This window comes from Gobius niger (genome assembly GCF_951799975.1).
Source record: "Gobius niger genome assembly, chromosome: 1".
NCBI classification, from domain to species: Eukaryota; Metazoa; Chordata; class Actinopteri; order Gobiiformes; family Gobiidae; genus Gobius; species Gobius niger.
Window position 1 is genome coordinate 49,893,927 of NC_136852.1, and position 23,298 is coordinate 49,917,224.

At 40.1% G+C, this 23,298-nt stretch overlaps 2 protein-coding genes across 2 annotated transcripts; both read right to left on the reverse strand.

Moving 5' to 3' along the window:
• Positions 1 to 6,900: 6,900 nt before the first annotated feature.
• On the reverse strand, positions 6,901 to 13,281 carry LOC306972366 (class I histocompatibility antigen, F10 alpha chain-like). The gene is made up of 9 exons (XM_079568957.1): positions 13,131 to 13,281; positions 10,575 to 10,799; positions 9,574 to 9,849; positions 7,897 to 8,193; positions 7,663 to 7,761; positions 7,575 to 7,592; positions 7,425 to 7,490; positions 7,193 to 7,244; positions 6,901 to 7,086 (listed from the first exon to the last, which is right to left on the reverse strand). Coding segments are annotated over exons 1-9 (1,101 nt in total). The 5' UTR covers positions 13,198 to 13,281; the 3' UTR covers positions 6,901 to 7,085.
• A 2,919-nt stretch (positions 13,282 to 16,200) lies between these two features.
• Positions 16,201 to 22,714, reverse strand: ap3m2 (adaptor related protein complex 3 subunit mu 2). Its single transcript, XM_079570994.1, has 9 exons — positions 22,608 to 22,714; positions 20,744 to 21,034; positions 20,419 to 20,590; positions 20,141 to 20,278; positions 19,962 to 20,047; positions 19,322 to 19,455; positions 18,759 to 18,966; positions 18,249 to 18,393; positions 16,201 to 16,511 (listed from the first exon to the last, which is right to left on the reverse strand). The coding sequence occupies exons 2-9, from the start codon at positions 21,014 to 21,016 to the stop codon at positions 16,411 to 16,413; spliced, it is 1,257 nt and encodes a 418-aa protein (XP_079427120.1). The 5' UTR covers positions 21,017 to 21,034; positions 22,608 to 22,714; the 3' UTR covers positions 16,201 to 16,410.
• Positions 22,715 to 23,298: the final 584 nt, after the last annotated feature.

A 23,298-nucleotide genomic window follows, 5' to 3' on the forward strand; every position in this document is an offset into this window, starting at 1 on the left:
AGCAAACTAGCCGGCTGGATCTCCGCTGCTGCTGCGTGGAAGCCAGACACAGGGTTGAAGCTGCCGGTATGGGGAAAGCTATATGATATCAAAAATGAAGATAACGTTGGAAATCTTTACAAAACATGAGGTTTTCTTGTACTGCACCAAGGGCTTGAGAGTAGTTTGAATCTTCATTGTGCTTTACAAGTGGTAGAATTCAAAATAAAGTCATCTTCAGCACATGGGACAATGAAATCCCACAATTTATGAACTACTGCTTTGGCACACAGGATAAATGTATAATGCCATATTCAGACAGGGACAAGAACAACTAAAATCACCCATTTGTCAAGGCATATCTTTTCCTTCACAAATATAGTGTCGGACTTAAGACTTATATTGGCCTCCTTATGAGCAACTGACCACAACTGAGTTGCTTAAGTTATCTTGAAGCTACAAAAGAGGTTACGGAAACAGAGAATACACATTAGAATGTGAAATTTAGTGTGCATATCTTACCACATGGACCATGGTAGAAAAAATAAGCTGTATGGAGCTAAAATCAAAGACTGAGGGTGGACTCTGGTTCCGGGTGTGAAAGGTTTAGCTTAGTTTGTTGATCCTCAGTTCTATTAAGTGATGGAGCAACACGTGCAGTTTGGCTACATTTTGGATAAAGTGCGCGGTGTGTTGCGGTCAGACAATTATGTGAATATAATAATATGTTGCTGAATTGTTTTCAGACATGACAGAACGTTGGTAAAATTAACATCTGTAGCTACTAATACAACACATTCATAACTTGTTCGGAAAAGTAGACACATGAGTAACTTTGCAGCAACATGCTAATCTGAAACAGCTACCAAGCACGTGTTACTTAATGGGCATTTAAACCGCGCTTCCCAAAGCTTCATAAAAATGCACTGCGTTTGGCTCACGTTTCGCGCCACTGTGCGCCAGCCTCGTGCGCTACTGTCAATACTGTAACACGAGGTGATGACAGGGAAACCCGCGTCCCTCGCAGTAGGGTGCCAGGTCACATCAGATAAAACAAACGGCCCCATAGATTTACATGAGGATAACTGCTGTTATCTTTCAACACAACACATCCATTAGGAGCTGTTGTGCGCACGAGCACGCGGGCTAATAGCCATAGGGTGACAAAATCAGCACTTAACCGTGCGCGAATACACACTTGATTGATATATGGTCATTGCGCATATATCACTTTACATGGCCAAGAACCTGCAGCAACACATCACTTTTATTGCAGATGTAACTTTAAACATTAAAACGCCATAAAAAATAGCGTGTTTCATGCAGCATAAAGCTATACACAAATAACGGTCTAAGTTTCTATATTGATAGTGACTTACCGCTCCAGCGACACGTTTGCCTTTGAAAACCCTGAGGCTTGTTGTCTTCTATTGGCTCCGTGGCGCACCCAGGTCTACAAAAGTACCTAAACTTTTCAGCGCACGGGTTAATTTACCTAGATCGCAAAAATAAAATGCAAATGCGGGACTTTTAAAAGCCGTCTCAGAGGAAGACGCTGAGAGAAACTTGTGTGGAGATAAGTGAGGTAAAGCTGCTGTGTGGCCCGGGCTGATGGGGTGAACAGAGAGGGAGGGGGCCCGGGGCGAGGAAAAGGTAGTGTCTTTTTTGGAGGGTCCGAGTCCTTAGTAAATTATGGACTGGAGTCAGTCCAGCTGGGGCCACGCTGTGCACGTGACCAGGCGCTGCAGGGGTATGGTGCCGGTCAGACATGGCCACTGGACACTCGAGACAGCCCTGGTGTCCACTGAAATCACCATGATCTATAATGGGCAGGTGTGGCGCTGTGCGTAAAGTGTGCGTAATTCTGTTTATGACGCACAGAAAGGTGCAGATGGGGCCCTTTTTCAATGTAAGAATGGCATTTAACCAGATGTTATGACCACGTGGACAGGCACCTCTGGTCTTTAAATGCCTTGTCCTCAAAATATTGATGGCGAGGAAACAGCGCCTCCATCCGAGAAAGCGCGGGTATTTTCACATGAAAGAAAACAATCTTTGATCACGTATTATAACTAACCTGGCTAACGCCAGACTGCGGTGTGCGCTCGAGTCATTTCGAACTGCACAGCAGCAGTTAAATATCACTTGTGATCATATCATATTATATTATAACTGCCTTTATGTTGGTGTTTTTTGACAATGCTGTTTTAGTTGCCCTAGGCAACAGATATTTTTTTAATTATTATTATTAATTTGCATCACTCTACATCTGCAAATCGAAGCATATTTCAGTTTGTTAAAATATACTAAAACTATATATATATATATATATATATATATATATATATATATATAGAGTGCATAAAGGTTGTCCAAGAAATTTGGATAATTTTTATTCCACATTTGTCTAGGTAATTTTCACCAGGTTTCCCCTGCAGGAAAAAAAAAATCTATATTATGAATTGAAGCTGAATTATGCGTTTTTATCATTTTCACATTAGAATAAAATGGGACCTTCTGGTCATCTCTACGGCAACACTGTGAAAAATATGGTAGCCTATATGTGTGTTTGACTTGTTTGATCAGTAGGACCAAATGGAATTTTGTGGAAAAATATGACCAAAATGTTTTACCCTGCATATAAATCCTATAGGGGGTGCTATTGGGCCAAATTTGAATTTTGCCAAATGAAAGTGTTCAGGACTCACGGAAGTGAGTGAGAAATGACAAAAATCCAATCCAATTTTCGCTTCACTTGTAATATAGCCTACCGATTTTTTTCATTCTACGACAAATTTAATTTTTGTCTGTTTCTCTGGAAATAGGATTTGAATCAGGTTTGAATTTTGGGCCAAAATGTTTCCATCCATCCATTTTCTTCCGCTTTATGCAGGGCCGGGTCGCAGGGGCAGCAGTCCCAGCAGAGATGCCAACACTTGCTGATCCACGCACACCTCTTCCAGCTGTTCTGGGGGGACCCAGGTGACACCAGGCCAGCTCAGAGACATAGTCCCACCAGCGTGTCCTGGGCCTTCCACGAGGCCTTGTCCCAATAGGACATGCCTGGAACACCTCCCACGGGAGGCGACCAGGAGGCATCTGAAACAGATGCCCGAGCCACCTCAGCTGGCTCCTTTCGACGTGAAGGAGCAGCGACTCTACTCCGAGCTCCGACCAGGTAACTGAGCTCCTCATCCAAGCTCGAAGAGTGCGCCCAGCCAACCTGCGAGGGAATTGCGGTCGCTTTCATGATCTTGTCCTTTCGGTCATGACCCAAATCTCATGACCATATGTGGGAACGTAGATCGATCGGTAAATCGAGAGCTTTGCCCCCGACTCAGCTCCCTCTTCACCACGACAGACCGATACAGCGACCGCATCACTGCTGACGCCGCACCGATCCGTCTGTCGATCTCACGCTCCATCCGTCCCTCGTGAACAAGACCCCGAGATACTTGAACTCCTCCACTTGAGGCAAGGACTCCCTACAGACCTGAAGAGGGGAAACCACCTTTTTCCTCAGAAATGGAGGTGCTGATCCTCATCCCAGCCGCTACACACTCGGTTGCAAACCACTCCAGACTGCGCTGAAGGTCCTGATTTGTTGAAGCCAACAGAACAACATCATCTGCAAACAGCAGAGATGAGACTCTGAGGCCCCCAAACCGGACACCCTCCGGCCCCTGGCTGCGCCGAGAAATTCTGTCCATAAAGGTAATGAACAGAACCGGTGACAAAGGGCAGCCCTGGCGGAGACCAACACTGCCGGCAATGCGAACCAAGCTCCTGCTGCGTCATACAGGGAACGGACAGCCCTTAGCAGAGGGCCTGGACCCCATACTCCCGGAGCACCCCCCACAGGGCACCACGAGGGACACGGTCGAACGCTTTCTCCAGATCCACAAAACACATGTGGACTGGTTGGGCGAACTCCCACGAACCCTCGAGCACCCGATGAAGGGTATAGAGCTGGTCCAGTGTGCCACGACCAGGACGAAAACTGCATTGTTCCTCCTGTATCCAAGGTTCGACTATCGGCCGGATCCTCCTCTCCAGCACCCTGGAGTAGACCTTACCGGGGAGGCTAAGGAGGGTGATCCCTCTGTAATTGGAGCACACCCTCCGATCCCCCTTCTTAAAGAGAGGGACCACCACCCCGGTTTGCCAGTCCAGGGGCACTGTCCCCGACCGCCACGCGATGTTGCAGAGACGTGTCAGCCAAGACAGTCCTACAACATCCAGAGACCTGAGGTACTCAGGACGAATCTCATCCATCCCCGGAGCCCTGCCACCGAGGAGCCCCCAACCAATCAATATTGAGTGGGTGAAAATTGCGACATCGTGAAACAAGAAGAAAGAAGAATTTCCATACGAAAACAACATGTGGCTTTTGCAGCATAACTTTAGTGGCCAACGGGAGTCGGGACCACCTTCTGTAAATTGTTTAATTATGTTTGTTTGGGTACTGTATGTTGATATTTGGTTTAATTTAAAATTTGAAATTAAATGTCTGGAATGTAAACGAAATATTGTTCAAAATCATCTTGCGACCCCCACTTCAGTGTCCTGCGACCCCCACTTTGGGAACCACTGCCATAAGTTATGATGAGTCAAAGCGAACCACCAGTCACAAACAGTAAACTAAAATATGAAGCACATGATGAAAAGGTTTGGACACTCACAGTCGTCCTGGTTTATGTATAATTTGTGGTACTGCTGACATCTTGTGGTGAAGCTTTAGATTTCAGTCTCTCACAACAAACAAGAGCCAGACCTTGTCACATACGTGTAGTTAAACCATTTACAACAAAAGTCAAATCACACAGAAGTTAAGTTAATTTTTGTCTGTTTCTGATTCTCTCTCTTTGTGTTTTCTTGGACTATGAGTCAAACTAGAATCGGATACATGACTAAATGACACTTTAAAGTCTGTAAACAAAACTAGGAGACTTAAGTTGTGACTTTTTATTGGAATGAATAAAGCTTTAATAAACTATAACATTCAACACTGCATTTTAATGAAAGTGACAGTGAAAAGTAAGTCGGCTTCTCTTTTATTCACCAACTAATGAAAACCTTTCCCTCCTTTGGACGACTGAAGGATATTCCCCTCTCGTCTAATGGATCATTCATTTAGATACAACAGCTCAAAGAAAAGGGTGAACCCAGTGAGCCTTTTATGATGAAAACACACAGAACATCCGTCTCTGGGCCAGTTCTGTGTCAGCTTTACATATTTTAGCAATAAGAACAAATTACATTCAAGGTTAAGAAATGTGTTGCTTTGTAGTTAAACAAAACCTGATGTGTAGAAAGGTTTTCACACAGAGACGACAACAGGTCGAAAATCTTTTATTGAAGGAAAAAGCTCAATAGTTCATCACCAGAGGACGTTCGCAAATATAAGGAATTTAAAGTTTTTTCTTCCCCAAAAGCTTAAATCAAAACCACCACACAGAAAAAAACAGTCAGTGAACTTCTTAAACTTGACGAACCCAAACAAAACTATTTACAAAACTGGAAAATAGTATAATAACAGGAGAAAAACAGGATAAACAGTGAGGCCTAAAACTCTTCATAGTTTTAAATTTTGCATAAATCAATGAGTTCAGAGCAAAACCTTTTACATTAAAACATTATTCCAATACAATCCATTCACTAAAAGCAAAACCACAAATCCTTTTCCCTGTTCTGATGGTTTATATCAATCACATGAGTTCACTCAGACTTTAGTTTATATTTAGTCTCTACATTTAGTTTCAGGGACAGTCGCCGTGTTGATACTTGATCATTATTAGTTCATCAGACTTTATTTGTCCTGAACGTCTGGTGGACTTTGACTTGATATTTCAGACTCAACACCATAAATCCTCAGCATTTCCTTTAACAGCAATGACACACTTGATATGACAACGTACATCGATAAGAATATTGTTGGATCAAAACTTAAATTAAACACACAAGCTTTAAGATAAGATAAGATGGTACTTTATTGATCTCACAGATGGAGAAATTGCATTCGATGAGAGAGCATCCGGCAGCAGCACCCATTCAGTGCGCACCACTCTTTTTTTTTCTTTGGTGAAAGAACTCTTTTTCCACTCTTTTTTTTTCTTTGGTGAAAGATCGTTGTGTCGCGGCCGCCATCTTCACTGTTTTGGTCACAGGAGGAGCACTGGTTGATGGGAAATCCGTAGACGATGACCACGGCGGTGGAGCTCTTGCGCTTGGCCACGATGTTCTTGGCCACACAGGTGTAGTTGGCCGTGTGGGACAGACGCGCCTGCTTGATGATCAGGTTGTGTCCACGGTGATGTAGGAGTTCCTGTCCTCGGCCGGGTCGATGATCTCGTTGTCCTTCAGCCACTCCACCCGCATGACCTTGGAGGATGGAGAAACTGTAGCTGCCCTCTGTCTCCTCTGATCATCTGAAACGGTCCCCGTCTCAGAGCGTGGTGTCCTGCACTGGTCAGCTCCACCTTGTCCTTCCTCTTCCTCCTGCACAGCTCCCTCCACAGTCTATCACCATCTCCTCGTTGGTCCCTTTTGTTGTTTCCTGTAGCTCCTCTTGTGACGCCTCCTCCGTGCTGCAGGTGTGGGGGCTCTTGGTGCCTCTTCACTGTTCAGTGTCTCAGAAGAAGATGTTTGTAGATCTCAAATGGGTTTAGCTGATTCAGTTTGTTTACCTTCAAAAAGCTGCTTTCTTCAGGTACACTTTGGACTCTCAAAGTAAACAAATCCACCAAACCTCCACAAAAACACGGTAAAGACGTACAAAAGAATCCAGAAAAACAACGTGGTTCGCTGAAAAAGGCAAACAATTCACTGAAAAAGGCAAACAATTCAGCTGCACCAGGAGAGAGGGAGGCCACTTCCTGTTTTCACGTCGCCATGACGCCTGGTTAAAACGTGTCGGAATGAATTTTAACATCAGCTCGGCTCAAAGTCGATCGATCAGAAGCGAAAACTCAATATTCAGACAGTTGTTCTAAATATGGAGCTCAGACAAAACGCAGTGAATGAAGAGAATGTTGTTGAGAACCAGATGATAAACCTTTCATGAATCCGTCTGTGGAAAAGTGCTGCTCAGTTCAGATCAGAATCCACCTGTGAAAACAAACATGGAACCTGTGAGAGCCTTTGTCCAGAGCGTCGTCCAGTGAAAGTGTAATTATATAAACGTAGAAAACAAATCACTAAACGGTCGACTTACTATCGCTCGCCGTCAGGGTTCAGCGTCTCTGCAACTTCAGCATCTTCTGAAGCTGAAAAGAGAAGAAAAAATGATTCAAACTATCACCATGAATGAATAGTTTTCACGACACTAACTAGAGCTGATACGTTGATTTCCAGTATTAACATAAAGTAACGATATAATAGTGTTTGTTTGACTTTGATCTTAAAGCAGCTTCATCATTATTATCACACATTCAGGTCTGTCTTACATCGCTCACTCGGTGTCTCTTGGTTGTCGCTGTTCAGCCTCTGCTTGGCCTGAAGATCATTCTGAGCTGGAAAGAAAACATCGACTGTGTTTATTTAAAACTTATGAAATAAAATAGATAAAGTATTAATAAAAACGAGATGTAACTTACAAATCGGGGGGCATTCGGCTGAAAAAGAAATCAACATGTTAGTTTAGTTTTATCCACTTTTAGTACAAATATTTCTGCTTCTTCTCACCTCTCCTCCTTAAGACGAAGAAAGTCACGACTCCAGCGACAGCGAGCAGCCCCAGAGCACCCAGAGCGACGCCGATGTAGGTGTTGGTGAGGTCCTTGGCTGTAAAACAAAACATCTCAAAGATAATGAAGCTGAAGCACTTCCTGATCTGAGGGAAAGATGCTTAAACTTATATAACGTCACTTCATTCACTCAGTTCAAGCCAGATTTGTGTGTGATCTGTGGCGTCCTCACCGTTGGTCCTGATCTTGCTCCTGTCCAGCCTGTAGTTCTTGTCTGGCACTCCGGACAGCTGAAAAACACACTCGTAGCGCTCCCAGTCCTGGTGCGGGACAGAGGTCAGGTCCAGGTCTGCGCTCTTCTGGAAGGTCCCGTCGTGGTTGGGCAGGATCTCCCAGTAGTCCACGCCCTCGTACAGCTCCTCTCCGTCTTTGGTCCAGAACAGCATGGCTCTGTCGGGGTAGAAGCCTGTGGCGTGGCAGGTGACCGGCGACGAGGGGGACTTCTGCAGGAAGGACACCAGGGGGAGCTCTGGAGGCAGCGGGACAGAGCAGTTTAGAGGCTCATGTTGGAGTCTTTATGCTGTGAATAAGTCTGTGTTTTATGTAGAGCTGCACAATTAATGCAATCCAGAGGAAATCACATGATCTAAATGTGTGTGAGTGTTGTCTTAGTTTAAAGGCCCTAAACCGGATTTATATTTGAATTATAAACAATGAAAGAAGAAGCCACTGAATTAAAAAATTACTTGTGGTTCAAACTCATTCCTAACTTTCCAACATATTCATAGATTCATCACAGGGACAAGTTTACAGGAACATTTCACAACCTGGTAATTTTTCAGGGTCAAGTTTATAAATATCTAAGAAAAAACAGCCTGAAAGTTCATGAAATTGATACATTTGATTAAAATATATAGAGTGAATGAAAAGGAGCAGAGAAGAACAATCTTATGATTTCTGCCTCTTTGTTAACGTTACAATCACTTAATTTCTGTTATTTTTGTCTTTTACAATATGTTTATGTCCAATTTTCTAAATATTTACAGTTTTACAGATACTTTTGTGCATCTCCAGACATTTTAGCTTTAAGTGTTTGTTTAATGTCAGGAGAGTTTCTGACTCTTTTTCTTCTTTCTGAAGTTTATAATAAAATAATTCCTGTCACTGTGACGTTTGTTCCATTGTTTTGAAATCGAACCTGTGTTTATTAAAGACGTTCCTTTCAGATTAAAGTGACTTTCTCTTTTTTAAACCTTTCTTTGATGTTCATTGGTAATATTTTGAATTGACTTTATTCAGTGTTTGAGTTTAAAATATAGTAAAGGACAAAACAAGTTTCACAACATTTCTATAAATAAAATCAGGTTTAGAGCTTTAACAGTTTATACTTCAGTCTTTTCTCAAATGATCAAAATAAAAATCTTTTGTTCAAAATTTTCACAGCAAATGAAATTTGTTCTATTATTGATAATTTAATTTATTAAATTATTATTATTATTTATTTAATTACAGCTCAAATCTCTGATCTAACAGCGCCAAGTATTTTTTTCCAAAATGGTACAACACGAGTATTGAATGTATTTCTTTCTTTTCATTATGTTATAATTACAATATATATATTTATCAACAGACGTTATAAACAATCAAATCCTGTGATATATTGCTGATTATAAAAATATTGATAAAAGAATTACACACTTCTGAGATTATTTTACATTTATGAAAGTGATTACAGAACGTTTGTCGCAAAAACAAACTCTGATCATAATGAAATGTAATTCTCTGCTGTTGTTTTGACTAAACTTTTAGCTGTTTAGTTTTTCTCTCATGAAAACATGTTCAGACAAACAGATCTTTCTTTCTGTCTGTTTTAAGTCAAAGTCTGTGTGAAACATATAAAGCCTGTTACCTTTCCTCATGAGAACGCTCTCTCCATTTCTCAGGTATTTCTTCAGATATTCCACACAGCGGTGGGTGATGTAGTCTTTGTATCGAACAGCTTCTCCATCTCTCTCCCACTTGTGTTTGGAGACGACGGCCTCTGGTCTCGGAGCAACAAAAGTCTCAGTTTTCAGGTCAAAGGCGATAAAATCTTCTCCGTCAAAAGCAAACTGAAAATATCCATTAATCTCATTGGTCTCATCGTCCCATTCACAACCGCCCATCCTCTGCCACATGTGGAGTCCTGAAACAAAATCAGAGACTTTCATTTATCACATTTTTACACTTTGTGCTGATGGACATAAAACTATCAAGTGTTTGTTTCATATTTTAAGTCACATTAGCATAATGTGCAGCAGGTCTGTCCCAAAAACACATTTTAAAGTCTGATCATATTGAAGAATATTAAAGCCTCTGTCCCTTTGATCAACTTAAAGCTTTATCATCCACTAAGTGCTTTTTATAAATGTTTTACCAGGAATAAATGTAACACTTGAGCTGAAATCAATGTGAAGAAAAGAGAAACCCTCAAATGTCTTCAATAAAACATCATGTTGTTTCTTATAATGACTCAGATCTGTTCATTATTCAGCCCTTTACAGCTCACAGGTCGTTGTTCTACAGTTGGAGATCACTGAGAATAAAAAGGTCAAAACTGTTCAAATAAAGCAACAAGTGATAAATATTGAGAATAAAATGAGGCTCATATTTAATATACTTAACGGTGAATGAATATTGTAATTATTGTGACAGGTCTGACATTATGGAAACAAAACTAAAGTGTAAAAAAAAATTAAAAAAAATAAAAAAAAGTTCAAATTGGTGATGAAAACTAAAAATTCCTAAAAACAATGATTGTGTTTTCAGCTACAGATAAAAATAAATGAAATGAAACATGATGATCAGTAAAAGTGAATCAGACAAACCGTCAGTCAGGTTGAGGCGCTGTTTTACAATGTCAGTGTTGACTTTTTTTTATCTGCTCTGAATTCAAATTGATCTGAGTGTTTCTGTCCCAGTACTCAGAGTCCTCCTCTGTGATCCTCTTCATCCACTCCTGTTTGGGCTCATACTTCCTGGTTTTACTGTCATAATGAACGATCTGAAGGCCATTCACGTAACCCACGGCAACATACTGAGGGAAGTTTGAGACTTGAGTCGATGAAGTTTCATAATACAGCAGAGAGTGAGTCACTGTGGAGGAAAAGTAACATTTTAGTCCAAACTGTAAAATTGTACAAATGTTTTAAGTCTCACATTTCTACAAACTCAACCAAACATGTTCTGTTTCAGAAACACAGGCCTAAACTTAGTCATTAAGGTCAGTTTATTTATTGTCGTTTCTGCCTCATGTAAAACACAGAGAATCAAAGTCTTGGTGCAAAAAACAAAAGCTAAAGAAAAACATGACGAGAGAAAAGTTGTTTAAGTTGTCGTCTGTACCGGGGTTTGAGAGCAGTGGACCTTTCACAATAAAAGGCTTTCCCAACACATTACAGCCAGAGGAATATCAACAACAAGATAAGTGGAGAGTTCAGCTTTAATCAAATGTTTAGATTAAATTAGCCTGAGGTCTGTGAAATATGACCTGAAGGATTTGCTTCTAAGTTTAGAGAGCTACAACTCCATGAAGGAACAATATCTTTTAACTTTTTATTTCATTTTGGACGTCTGACTCTCCTCTTGTCATATATACAAGAGGAGAGTCTTGTGTATATGATCAAAATAATCAAACTTTTAAAAATATTTGAACCCTTTCATGTCACTAAAATATGTTTCCATTGTGGGCCCTTTGATTTAACACATAGACTTACATCGTAATTACCATTTTTCAAAACGATTCTATAAAACAGAAACAAAATGTAATTTCAAACTTCTGCATATTTTCTGAACCTTGAGGCTTCAAACTAACGCCCTGATGCATTTCTTTCACCATGAGGTCATTTTTACCTCGTTTGGCAAAAGAGAGAATGTCTGTTATTTCCAATGTCAGTAAACAGTCGTAAATATCATAAACAACTGCATTACTTCATTGTTACTGAATCTGGCTCTTTATTTTGTGAGTTTAGGATCCGAGTGAATCTGTGGAGGTGTTTATGAAGGAGCAAGACCGTGTTAGAGCTTTTTCAACCAGGATTTGGACAAAAAACTATTGGAATTCTCCGGTCGTCTCCAAACCCCCGTGTATACAGTCAAGTCTTTATTTGCCTCTGTAAATGTTCCATTTTTTGTACAAATCCCGGTTGAAAAAGCTCTAACACGGTCTTGCTCCTTCATAAACACTTCCACAGATTCACTCTGATCCTAAACTCACAAAATAAAGAGCCAGATTCAGCAACAATGGAGTTATTTACGACTGTTTACTAATATGGGAAAAAACAGGCATTTTCTTCTTCTTGTCAAACGAGGGGAAAATTACCTCATGGTGAAAAAATATGCAGAAGTTTGAAATTAATTTGTTTTAAAAACGTTTTGAAAAATCCATAGACTAAAACAATGTTATTCTAAAACAAAAATTTGACTTAAAGAAATATTGTTCCTTAAGTTTTTTAAAGCTTACAAGCACATTTTTGTGTTGAAGCTCCCTCAACGTGAGCTTTTTTTCACGTGTGTTTACATGGGGTAAAAATCCAAATGACATAAACTTGTTTGAGATCACCAAAAAATATAAGTCCAAAAGCACAAAAATGTGCTTGGGTGTAATTAAGGGTTTGAGAATTTACAGATTTTCTTCCAAAGTCAATATTATTTTTTATTTTTACAAAACTTCTGTTAAATGGTTAAATTAAACTATAATGATTCAAAATATCCACTCATTTACATTGTGTGAAAGTGTCTTAATTTGATGCACAAATTAATATGAAATAAAAATAGTTCAAAAGATTGTCCAAAGAATAAGAAACAAAACATGAAGGTTTGTAATAACTAAAGGTCTCGTGCTGCTTGTTTCATGAATCTGTAAATTTAAACAACAGTCGTTTCTCTTTAGTGCAAACAAAGAAATTAAATCTACATTAGCCTCAGTAAAAATATATATATTTTTAATCCAGTCAGAATTCAGAAAGTGCATCATCGTCAGGTGTATCCAGGTAAAAGCTCTCCCATAGTTTGTGGTGAGAAAATGAAAGTCACAAAATGATTCAGGCAAAGAATATGTTTATAATATTTGATCCAAGAATTAAAGAGAAGAAACTTGTGCCTCTGAATCCAGTTGTGTTTGACAACATTTTAAAGAGATGAAACAGCAGCAAAAATATGAACAAATAAAAAACCCAAAGCTCAAAGTTAAACAAGGAAATGAGGCCTGGTGACAGAGACACTGCAGACTAATACAGTAAATATACATGTCTTACAAATATGCGATTAGAAATTAAAAACGAGTTGTGCTTCCTCAAAATAAACTTTAAAGGATTAGTTTGTTTAGTTTACAGTAAATGTAGCTGCCAACACATGAGAGAAACAGATTGTTTTAAATTCCCATAAACAGTTCAAGCAAAAATGAAACAATAAAATGTTTCTACTCACTTGATCCTGCGTCATTGATAAGAACGGCCAAAAGAGTGACCAAAACAAACACCTTCATGACGAACATCGTAGTAAGAAGTCTCTAGATATTTGTGTTTCCTAAAGGCGGTGGAAGACTGTCTTTATAGACTCGAATCCACGCAGTTTATATCAAATGTGGGCTGAGTTTTGAGCTGGAAAAAGTCAAGTGATTCTTTTTGAGCCAATCAGAATTCAGCAAAAGCGTAAACGTCACGTGTCTCCAGGTGAAAGTGTCTGACACAGGTTGTGAGGGCAGCAAAAGAGAAAGTAAAAGTGAACCGAGACGACAAACGTAATTCATAAAGCTTTCATAAACTATTAGACCCACATTAACATCACATTTAACTCCTCATTGAAGCTGTTTACTGACGTTATGTGTAGACTAATAGTACGGACGTTAAACTTTGCTTTTTCAACATGTAACGTTAGCTAACTGACAGGAAGAGCTAGCTACACAGTGTCAACACAAATGCGCCCAAACTGCAGCATATTCACTATTTGTCGCTGATTCGGCCTAAAATGATCTGTAAAAGAGCGTGGGGAGTCAGCGTTATATGAGAAATGAAATGAAGCTGTTTCACTTTGTGGCGTTACATTAAAACCCGGATGAGGTCACGTGACACGCTCCTTTGTTTGGCTTTCATTTTATAGCTTCATTTTTCAGACTTTATCGTTTATTTTCACATCCCTGATCTTTGTGTCTCGTGTCCTGCTTTGCAAATGTCATTTAAATGAAGACATTGTGAGGGTAAATGTTTAGGTCTTCATAACACCTCTCCCAGATAGAGTTCCTGGTAAACCTTGAGTGGGTATAGGGTTGGGGAATGTCCACGGTTACCATGGAGATCCGCCATCTTTGCAGCTGTTAGCACACATTTCCATAGACTAACATTAGCTAAAAACAGTATAAAAAGTGGAGGAAATAGCCGTGGAACAGCTCTGTTAGCGGCCGAGTTACTGCTGGTAAAAACTTCTAACTCACTGTGGTCTCCAAGTGTTTTAATGCGAACAATAACTCCAGTATTTTAACATTTAAAATCTCCATTAGTTTACAATTGCTGCTCATCCCATAATGCTTAGCGATATGACGTCACATTCCCGAACTCTATAAGGAGCTTGATGTAGAGTCACTGCTCCACATCACCAAGAGGAGCCAGTTGACGTGGCTTTGGTGTCAGTGCTGGATTATCCTGGACGTCTCCCTCTGCGGGAAGACCAGGAACATGCTGGAGACGCTGATGTCTTTGGGCTGAACAAGGAACGCCTTGAAGGAGAGGCTGGAGGAAGCGTCTGGGGTGAGGGAAGTCTGAGAGTCCCTGCTTGGGCTGCGTCCACAACCCGGTCAGAAGGAAATGTCTGGATGATATACTCTCAAGGACACTAAAAACATCATATTTAGGTAATCCAGTGAGGAAAAGCCTTCAGTCGGTTTTCACAACAAATCTTTATTTCTGCATCATCTGAGCCGCTCTCCAGTGTAATCTGATGGACAAACACACAAACATAACATTGTAAACAGAATTCTTCATCTTCTGGCTCCGGGCCGATCTAGAGCTTTTCTCATTTCTGACTCATTCATGTTTTCACAGCAGCACTTTCAGTCCCAAACGGTCCAAATGTGTTTGTGTGGACAGGATTTAAACAAAGATGTATCACCATTTCTTTAACGTCTATCTCAGGTGCCACGGTGATATCATTTTTGGAAACATTTGCAGACTACACCAGCAAAATGATCAAATGTGGTGAATTTAAAGCCACACTGCAGAACATTCAAAGCGATAGTCAATAACCATATCCAGGTTCATTCACCAATGAGACCAAACTGTGGATTATACAAAACAAAGCATTTGAAGTAATGTAGCCTATTGAAACTTTATGTTTATGTTTCAAAGCCCGCCCACAGTGAAGACACATGTTTTTAAGAGATAGATTTGAGTTTATTGTGAAAGTTTTTTTCCCCATTATTCTTAGGTGAAATGTTGCACAGTGTGGCTTTAATATACAAAACATAGGAGCGAGTTTGAGTGGTTTCATGTGTGGGGAATGTACTGAAATGCACGAAAGTATAAGTAAACATGAAATAAATAAACGTCCTCATGTAATTTTGAAGCTGCAAGTGTTAGTACAGCGTTTGGATTCAACCATTCAAAGCAAACAAATAAAAAGTAAACTCAGAAACGTTCATTATAAATAAAAGTCCATGCAAAAGCAAAACATTAAGGACGGCTTTGTTGTCACAATCTCCAGTTCCTCAGCGCTAAATCCAGTGTAGTGACCAAATCAAGTATTGTCAATGTTTTCCTAAAAGTTTCACACCAAAAGGCAGAAGTATCTCGACAGGCGTAACATTATGATTCCCAAATCAGTAGAGTTTTGTCTTTTTTTCTTTTATTCCAGTTCTGAGCTCTATATATGGGGAAAAAACCCAAAAGATCTCCCAGGGGTCAATGTTCCCTGATGCTACCATACATACATGACAATTAAATATGTTTCACCCACTAAAAGGAGCTGTGATGAAGCGTTGTAACCATAATGTTATGTCTTTAAAGAAAAACAAACAAACACAAAGACGTCAACCAATGCAGAAAACGCCAAAATCATCTGAAAAACATAAACTAAAGGGGGTCTGAACAGGCCGACATTAGTCACTAGTGAAGACCTGCATTTAGAATTACAGTATACAGTATTACAGTACTTCAAAAATCAGTGTTTGGAGTCTGAGATGGGAGGTCAAACACAAGACTGTGTAAGACAAAGATACTGCAATCTTGTAAGAAGTGGAAATGCTGCTAAGCCTTAATCAACGGGTAACTTTTTTTAAAATCGTTTTATAAGAACAGTTGGGTTTTGGTGTTTACAGGTAAAACAGCAACAAGCACTTACAATCAGGCTGGTTTAAAATCTTACAGGTCCTATACAAGGCAAATTCACTTTTCCAGTTATCGGCTTTATGTTGTGTGTTCATCAAAAAGATAAAAAGTTGTGTTTAGTTTCTGTTGCTCCCTTTGGTAAACGTCAACACGTATTTCAAAAAATTCTGAAGAAATGCATCATATAGGACCTTTAAAGTAAAAACACAAAACCTTGAATATGGGCTTGCTGTTTTTACATTCTCTGTGTGAAACTCTCTGCTACATGGAGCCTTCGGTGTAAAATAGACGAATACATAACCCGAGAGCTCTCCACCCCCTTCATAAACTTCACTGTCTTCTGTCAGTCCTCTGGTGCCCTCTGGTGGTCCAGTGTCGCAGCAGTCTTTTTACGTCCGCACCTGAAACTTGCCGGCCTTCGTCATGTATTTGATGCCTTTGAAGGGTTTGTACTTCTCTCCGTACATGTCCAGCCGGTTCACCTTCAGCCCTGACGAAAAAAGATCAACAACACAGAGAATAAGTAAGACTGGCTGGATGGCGAAGTACAAATGATGGGTTTAGGAAAATAAGTGGTGAAATAGAAATAATGCAATAACAAAGACAAGTTTTTTGTGGACTTAGGTATTGTTCAACTGACATAAAAAGTAGTTGTAGTACTAGTAGCAGGAATTATTAAGCATTCAATGTAAATAGCTCTATTTCCTGTACTACTGTTTTATTCATGCATTTTGTTCCATTTATGGATTATTGAAGGGAAACTTATTTATGCAGCACTTTTCAGTTTCAGTTTTATAAGGAGCATTTTTTCATTCATTCCATACTCGTGGTGAGCTACATATCTTGCCACAGCTGCCCTTGGGTACACAACATTCACAGTTTTCCCATCCAAGCAATAATCAGAAAGACCAGGCTTTCACAAAGAGATATACGACTCCAATGGTTTATTAGTGGTTTATTAGTGGCTCTTGGTGGTTATACCGTTTTATTATATTATATTTTTAACCTCTTACCCCCCATACTTTAACAGAGCGCATTTTCTCTGGTTCGGCTTCTTCATCATAGCAACTAATTTGAAAGCCAAGACCTGCTAAAGTGTTTGTAACTTTTTTGGCTGCATTGTCGCTGTGATTCTATCCCTTTTTTGGAAATTTGTTGTCATGTTTTCATGTTTTTTTGTCAAGTTTTAGCAGTTTTTTCCTTGCTTTTTTAATGTGTTTTCATCAGTTTTTCACCACATTTTTGTCACTCTTTTGTGGCTTTTTTGCTGCTTTTTCATCAGTCTAGTCGTGTTTTTGGCACTTTTTCTTATTGTGTTATTGTTGCTTATCTGGCGCTTTGTTCAAGAAGCTTTTAGATTTGGGTGATGCCGCCCAGAGAAAATGTGCTCACTTCTGGTGGGGGGTTAAGAGGTTATTGAGGAGGACATGTGGAGCTCTGTAGAGAATCATTTGTCCTTCAGGAAGTTTAAGTTTATTAAATGTGTTATATGTGGATTTGGATTTGAACATTTAGAACAAACGAGACCAAAGTCTATATTAAGAAATGTCCAGCTGTCTTAACTTATCTGGCTTGTTGTTTTTTTAATCTACCTGCCAGTCTGAGAAACATTCAGAACAATTTAAAAGATATAATCTGCTTTCGAACTGCTGAAAGGTCTTCAGCTCAGAATATCCTTGCCCAAATTAATGAGTCCCCTTCTCAGTATGACTTCCCTGGCTAAATAAAGCTCAGAGTAGTCATGTGAGTATTGTGTATGGCGCCATCTAGTGGTAGAAGGTTTCACAGCACGTGCTCTGTGACTGTCAGGTGATCGTCAGCTGAGTGGGACATAAAAGAATTACTGTAGTGGATGAGAAGTGGTGTTACTTGCACACATGTACAAAGAAAAAGTCCGACAACCATAAATAAAGTTGTTTAAAGTTTAGTTTATAATTGCCAGAGTAACTACAAAGTGAAAAGAGTTAGCATTTACCGACCAAAGTCCAGAAGTGTTTGAATCACTATAAAATGTGGACAAAGTATCCAGGCCAGGTGACAGCAGTGATTACAGCAACAGTCGCATCAAAGTGACTTGTTGTTCTCAATGAAAAAACATTTGCATAAAGCAGCTCTATGGATCTATCTAGTAATTCAAGCATCTTACAATATCTACTGTACAGTATTAGTATCTACTGGTTATTTACTACTGTGTCTCATAAGAAACATAAGAGCACATGCGTCATACCTGAGATGGCCATCTGTTGGATCTTAAACTGGATGTTGAATGTGGGGTTCTCGTCTGGTTTGGAGGCTCCGGCCTGAAGACTCATGCTGCCCTTCAGACTGGGGAGCTTCTGGGGGTTGATCTTCCCGACGTCCCAGGACAGCAACTGCTCAACATGGAAAAAGAAGCAATCAAGGAAGCGAAAGAGCAGCCAGTTCAGCCACTGTTTAGAAGATCATTATGAGACAAACAATACTTTAAAACATAGGCGTACAGGACTAGATTGTGTTTTTTTCAATGGTTTTCACAGTTTATGAATCCTGGCATTGTCATCAGAGAAGAAGAAATCAATTGACAATTGATAACCTGGTCATTCAGGATGTTCAGGTAGGTCTTTTTGGTCAGGCAGCGTAAAATACAAACAATACATTTGCTGTATTATCTCATAACCACTAGTTCCACTTCAGAAGTATTGCTTTATTTATCCGCCCCTTGTGCAAATACTCTCCCGGTGTGGAGTTATGTCAGTACCTTTGTGACTGGATCAAAGGTGTATGTTCCTTGGGAGGGGTTTAGGTTCACGTTGAGCACGCCTCTCGGGAGTTGGCTGCTGACCAGGACAGACTCCACCGCTTTCCCCATCGTCTGTTTAGGGCCCAGCGTCAGGTCGAAGCGCCCCTGAGAGCTGCCCTCGCGAAACGTGATGTTGTGTTTGACGTACACCGGGATGGCCACCAGGCTGGAGGGGAAACAGAGACCGATGCATAAGATACAAGAGCAAATGTCTATCTATCTGTCTGTCTATCTGTCTGTCTATCTATCTATCTATCTATCTATCTATCTATCTATCTATCTATCTATCTATCTATCTATCTATCTATCTATCTATCTATCTATCTATCTATCTATCTATCTATCTATCTATCTATCTATCTATCTATCTATCTATCTATCTATCTATCTATCTGAGCCCACAGGGTAGTAGGAAGCGAGATGCTGTCAATCACGGATTAAATAAAAAAAATATTTAGAATGGGTTCTGAGAAATCTCTTTTGCTTTTAACCCATATGGTGTTTTTGCATGTGACACTCACTTCTGAGAGCTGACGTGATACGAGAGTAACCGGAAGTTTCCATCAGGGGGGATGAAGGAGAGGATCCGCTCGGCCTCCCACCGTTTAAACCGCACGCACGGGTGGAAGCTCACGTCATCGAGCAGGCGAGGGTTCTGCAAAAAGGGAAAGAAATGGATAAAAGATTGACCCTAATCCTATAGATCATGTTTTAAAAAAAAGTGTTTTGTGTTTTTTATTTGAAAGTGGACAAACCCATTGATCTGTCCATTTTATAAGCCAACATTGTGGCTCCTAACCCCGAATTGGGGCACCTCAGCATTAACATTTTACACATTAAAACTTGCAATAATTTTCTATTATAATGATGGTAAAGGAGACTATCATCACAATATAATCTTATTATCATTTCCGATGATTATGTTGGTTACCTTCCATCGCTTAAGATTACCTTCCTCCTACTCCCTTTGAGCAGCACTGCACTAAATATTTCAGCTGTTTTCACTATCGTATGTAACGGATATGCAACACCTGTATGCATGCTGAAATAAATAAACTATCACAGCACAGCATCATGACTTGGTCAAAAGAGTCAATTTTACGTGACCCTTTACCATTTACCCTTTCGAGATAAATAATGACCTAGGTTTAAAGCACACACCATGAATGAGAGTGTGAGGTCAGGCATCCCGGTCAGCTTTACACAGGCATCGATGACCCCCTGGATTTCAGCTGTGATGGTGGAGCCTAAACAAAGCAAAGTTACAGATAAGACCTCTGTCACTACTACACTCTATACCTTGTAAACAAAGACTAAATGTGTATATCTTAATCAGACACCTGATTTGTCAATAATGGCATCGATCTCCTCCACCACATCAAAGTACGCCTCGTTGTTTGTGTATTTGACTCCGGTGCGTCGCCATGGCACCACCGACAGCTGGCCCGTGGGGAGCTGCTCGCCCACATTTGTGCTGCCTGGAAAAGTTCACCCCACAAAATCAACACGTTAATATACTTTAATAATGAAGAATTGTCGGATACAGAGCAGATGCTGTTCATGGGTTTCAATGGATATAATCATAAACTCCTGTATCTTGAGATGAAGTCATTTCTACCTGTGATGGTGTTGACCATGGTGCGGAGGATGGTGGGAGGCTTTATTAGCTCTTTGAGGATGTTGGACTCTGTGGCCAAAGGGAAGCCATTGTCCAACATTTCCTCCAAAAGTTCATAGACTACGACCACATTGTCTTTTATGGCCGCTTCTGTACAGACGCCAAAATAATCCTGAAGCAAAAACAAAACACAAGATAGGATCATTGTAGTACATAGAGTGTATCTGGGGGGAAAAAGGACAAAAAGGAGCGCGGCTTTGACTACAGACTAGCCCTTTTTCAGCACTACAGGCCGACAGAATGTTGTGAACACCATGTGAAATACCTGGAACGTGTCGACCACTCTGTGCAGGAACTCGATGACGAAGAGCGGCGGCACTTCACTCTGAATGACGGCCACGAAGTAAATGCGATGCCTGAGCACGGAGATGAGGTAGTGGTGCGGCGTGGGGATCACGGGGGGGACGTTCTCCGGCTCCGAGGCCCTCTCCTGGGCCTCGAAGAAGTAGTCGCACACGGAGCGGCTGACCACGCTCTTCCAGTGCTTCTCCAGGAAAATGTCCCCCGACGCGTTGATGAGGAACAGGCTGTGGATCATGGTGACGGGAGGCGGAGGCTGGAGGCGGTGAAACAGAAGGGAGAGCATTTGAGAGAAAGTTGGAGAATTTACTGTCGGTACATATGATAATCAATCTCTTCAAATTAGTCCTTTATTAAAAATTTACAACAACAAAACATATTTAACTATTTCAAACTTCATTATACTTGAATATATTTTTACCATTCCAGTATACAGTGGGAAGAAAATGTTTGGAATTTCTCACATTTCAACATTTTTAAATAATATCATATTTTTATTGGTCATAACATGTAAACATTCACAGGACAGGGTGGAATAAGTGAGTGAACCCTTGTATTAAATATCAGGCTGACCCTTCTTTGGCAGCGATAACTGCGTTTCCTGTAGTTGCAGATTGGACGTGCACAACAATCAGGATGAATGTTGGACCATTTCTCTTTACAAAACTGTTGCAGTTCAGGAAGACTCCTGGGTTCACTTCCTGTTCTGTGAATGTTTACATGTTGTGGCCAATAAAATATGATAAAATGTAATTGTTTGGGTGGTATTCGTTCCAGCAGACACTGTTTACTCATTATTGTGATTTTAATAAAGATCAGACCACATTTTATGACCAATTTAGGCAGAAATGTGAGAAATCCCAAAGCGTTCACATACATTTAACTCCCACAGTAGGCCTATACTACTTCTGCATGAATTACAGTCACTATATCTATACAGTCAGTTAGATCATTTATACTTCACTCTAATAATTGGTTGACCAAAGTGCTTCAGAAGGCAGTATAAAAATGTGAAATAAAAGTCTTGCAGCTATATTAGTTTCTTTCTTAAAGTTATTTTCCTTTAGTAAGATGCCTTTATTCTGTCGTTATTACTTGATCGCACATTTAATCTTCTGTGTTTGCACATTGTCCAACTATCTGTACCTTTTTCTATTCAATTATTCTTTATTTAAGACCTGTAACAGACAATGTCTCCACTGTGAGATCAATGAAGTCATATTCTACATTGCAATGAAAACATCTTTATACTTCAACTGTTGCACTAGAGACAAAATATGAAATGTTGAACATAAGGCAAAGGTAGTTGTGTAGTTGTGTGTTATTTGGTTATTAAGAACAGGATACACCTTTCTTCAAGCTAGCTCCCTGAATTTCCAGTTTTAATGTACACACATTTACTCATCTCGGTTGGCAGTGTTTAAATAAGAGGCAAAATGATGCAAGACTCACATCCAAGAGTCTAGAGAGCACGAGTGCCTTTTGACATAGCTCTGTGTTAGAAGACACCGGAAAACCTCATTAAATATGCGAGGAAGCTATAGAATTACAATTACAGGTGTACAGAACCAAAGTAGAGATGATCGTATTGGGTAGTGAGAAAGAAAGAATGCTAGCTGGCTACACTACAGAATAAGCTAAAGGCCTGTGTGGATCATATGAGGGAAAGATGCTTCTCCATCATTGCCTCCACCTCCTTTAGTCCCATGACTGAGGGATAGCCCCGTCACATCGTACGTGGATAAAAACGATAAAAAACCATTGCAACTACGTAATGTATGCGCTTCTAACTCCTCGCTATGGATGTTATATTATTCCTGTGTACTTACCGAAGGCAGCTGTCGCGGTTTCGTCTCGCCTTACGCCTTTTTTCCAATTAAAGATTAAGCCCACCGTCGCTGCTTCCCGTTAGGTGTTACGGATCGTGATGCGACGCCGTAGTGGTCGAGTGTCAACCAATCAGGAGCCACAATCCCCGTCTAAGCCCGCCTTTTGCGTTAAGTGATTGGTCAACAACACGGAAGCTTTCGTCAACTGGTGTGTTCTGATTGGACTGTAGCGGGATAGCTACAGTAAACACAGGAAGTGATTGGCTGAAAATAATGTAGCCTCGTCTGACATTTTGTTGCAATATCAGATTTCATTTTGTTTCTTATTTACATCCATATAAATTATTATAATAAATACTAATGCTTCTTGCTATTTAAGTAGAACATATTCACAGTCACACAAATGGACTATTAATAAAACTAACCATAAAAGTCTAACCAATCATACACGTTTAACTTTCCCCATTACATATTTAGGTTAGATTAGGTGGTCGCACAACAGCTATTTCCAAGTCAAAAGCATCGTGATATGCATTTCTCAAAGTATGTTTCGTATGTTTGATTGCCGATTTATTTTAATATTTTGACGTCTCTTTCTAATGGTGTATTTTTTTTGTCGTAAGTGGAGACACCCAGTGGACATAGGCAGATAGGTTAGCGTTAGCGCTCAGTTAACAAGGTCAAGTGGGCT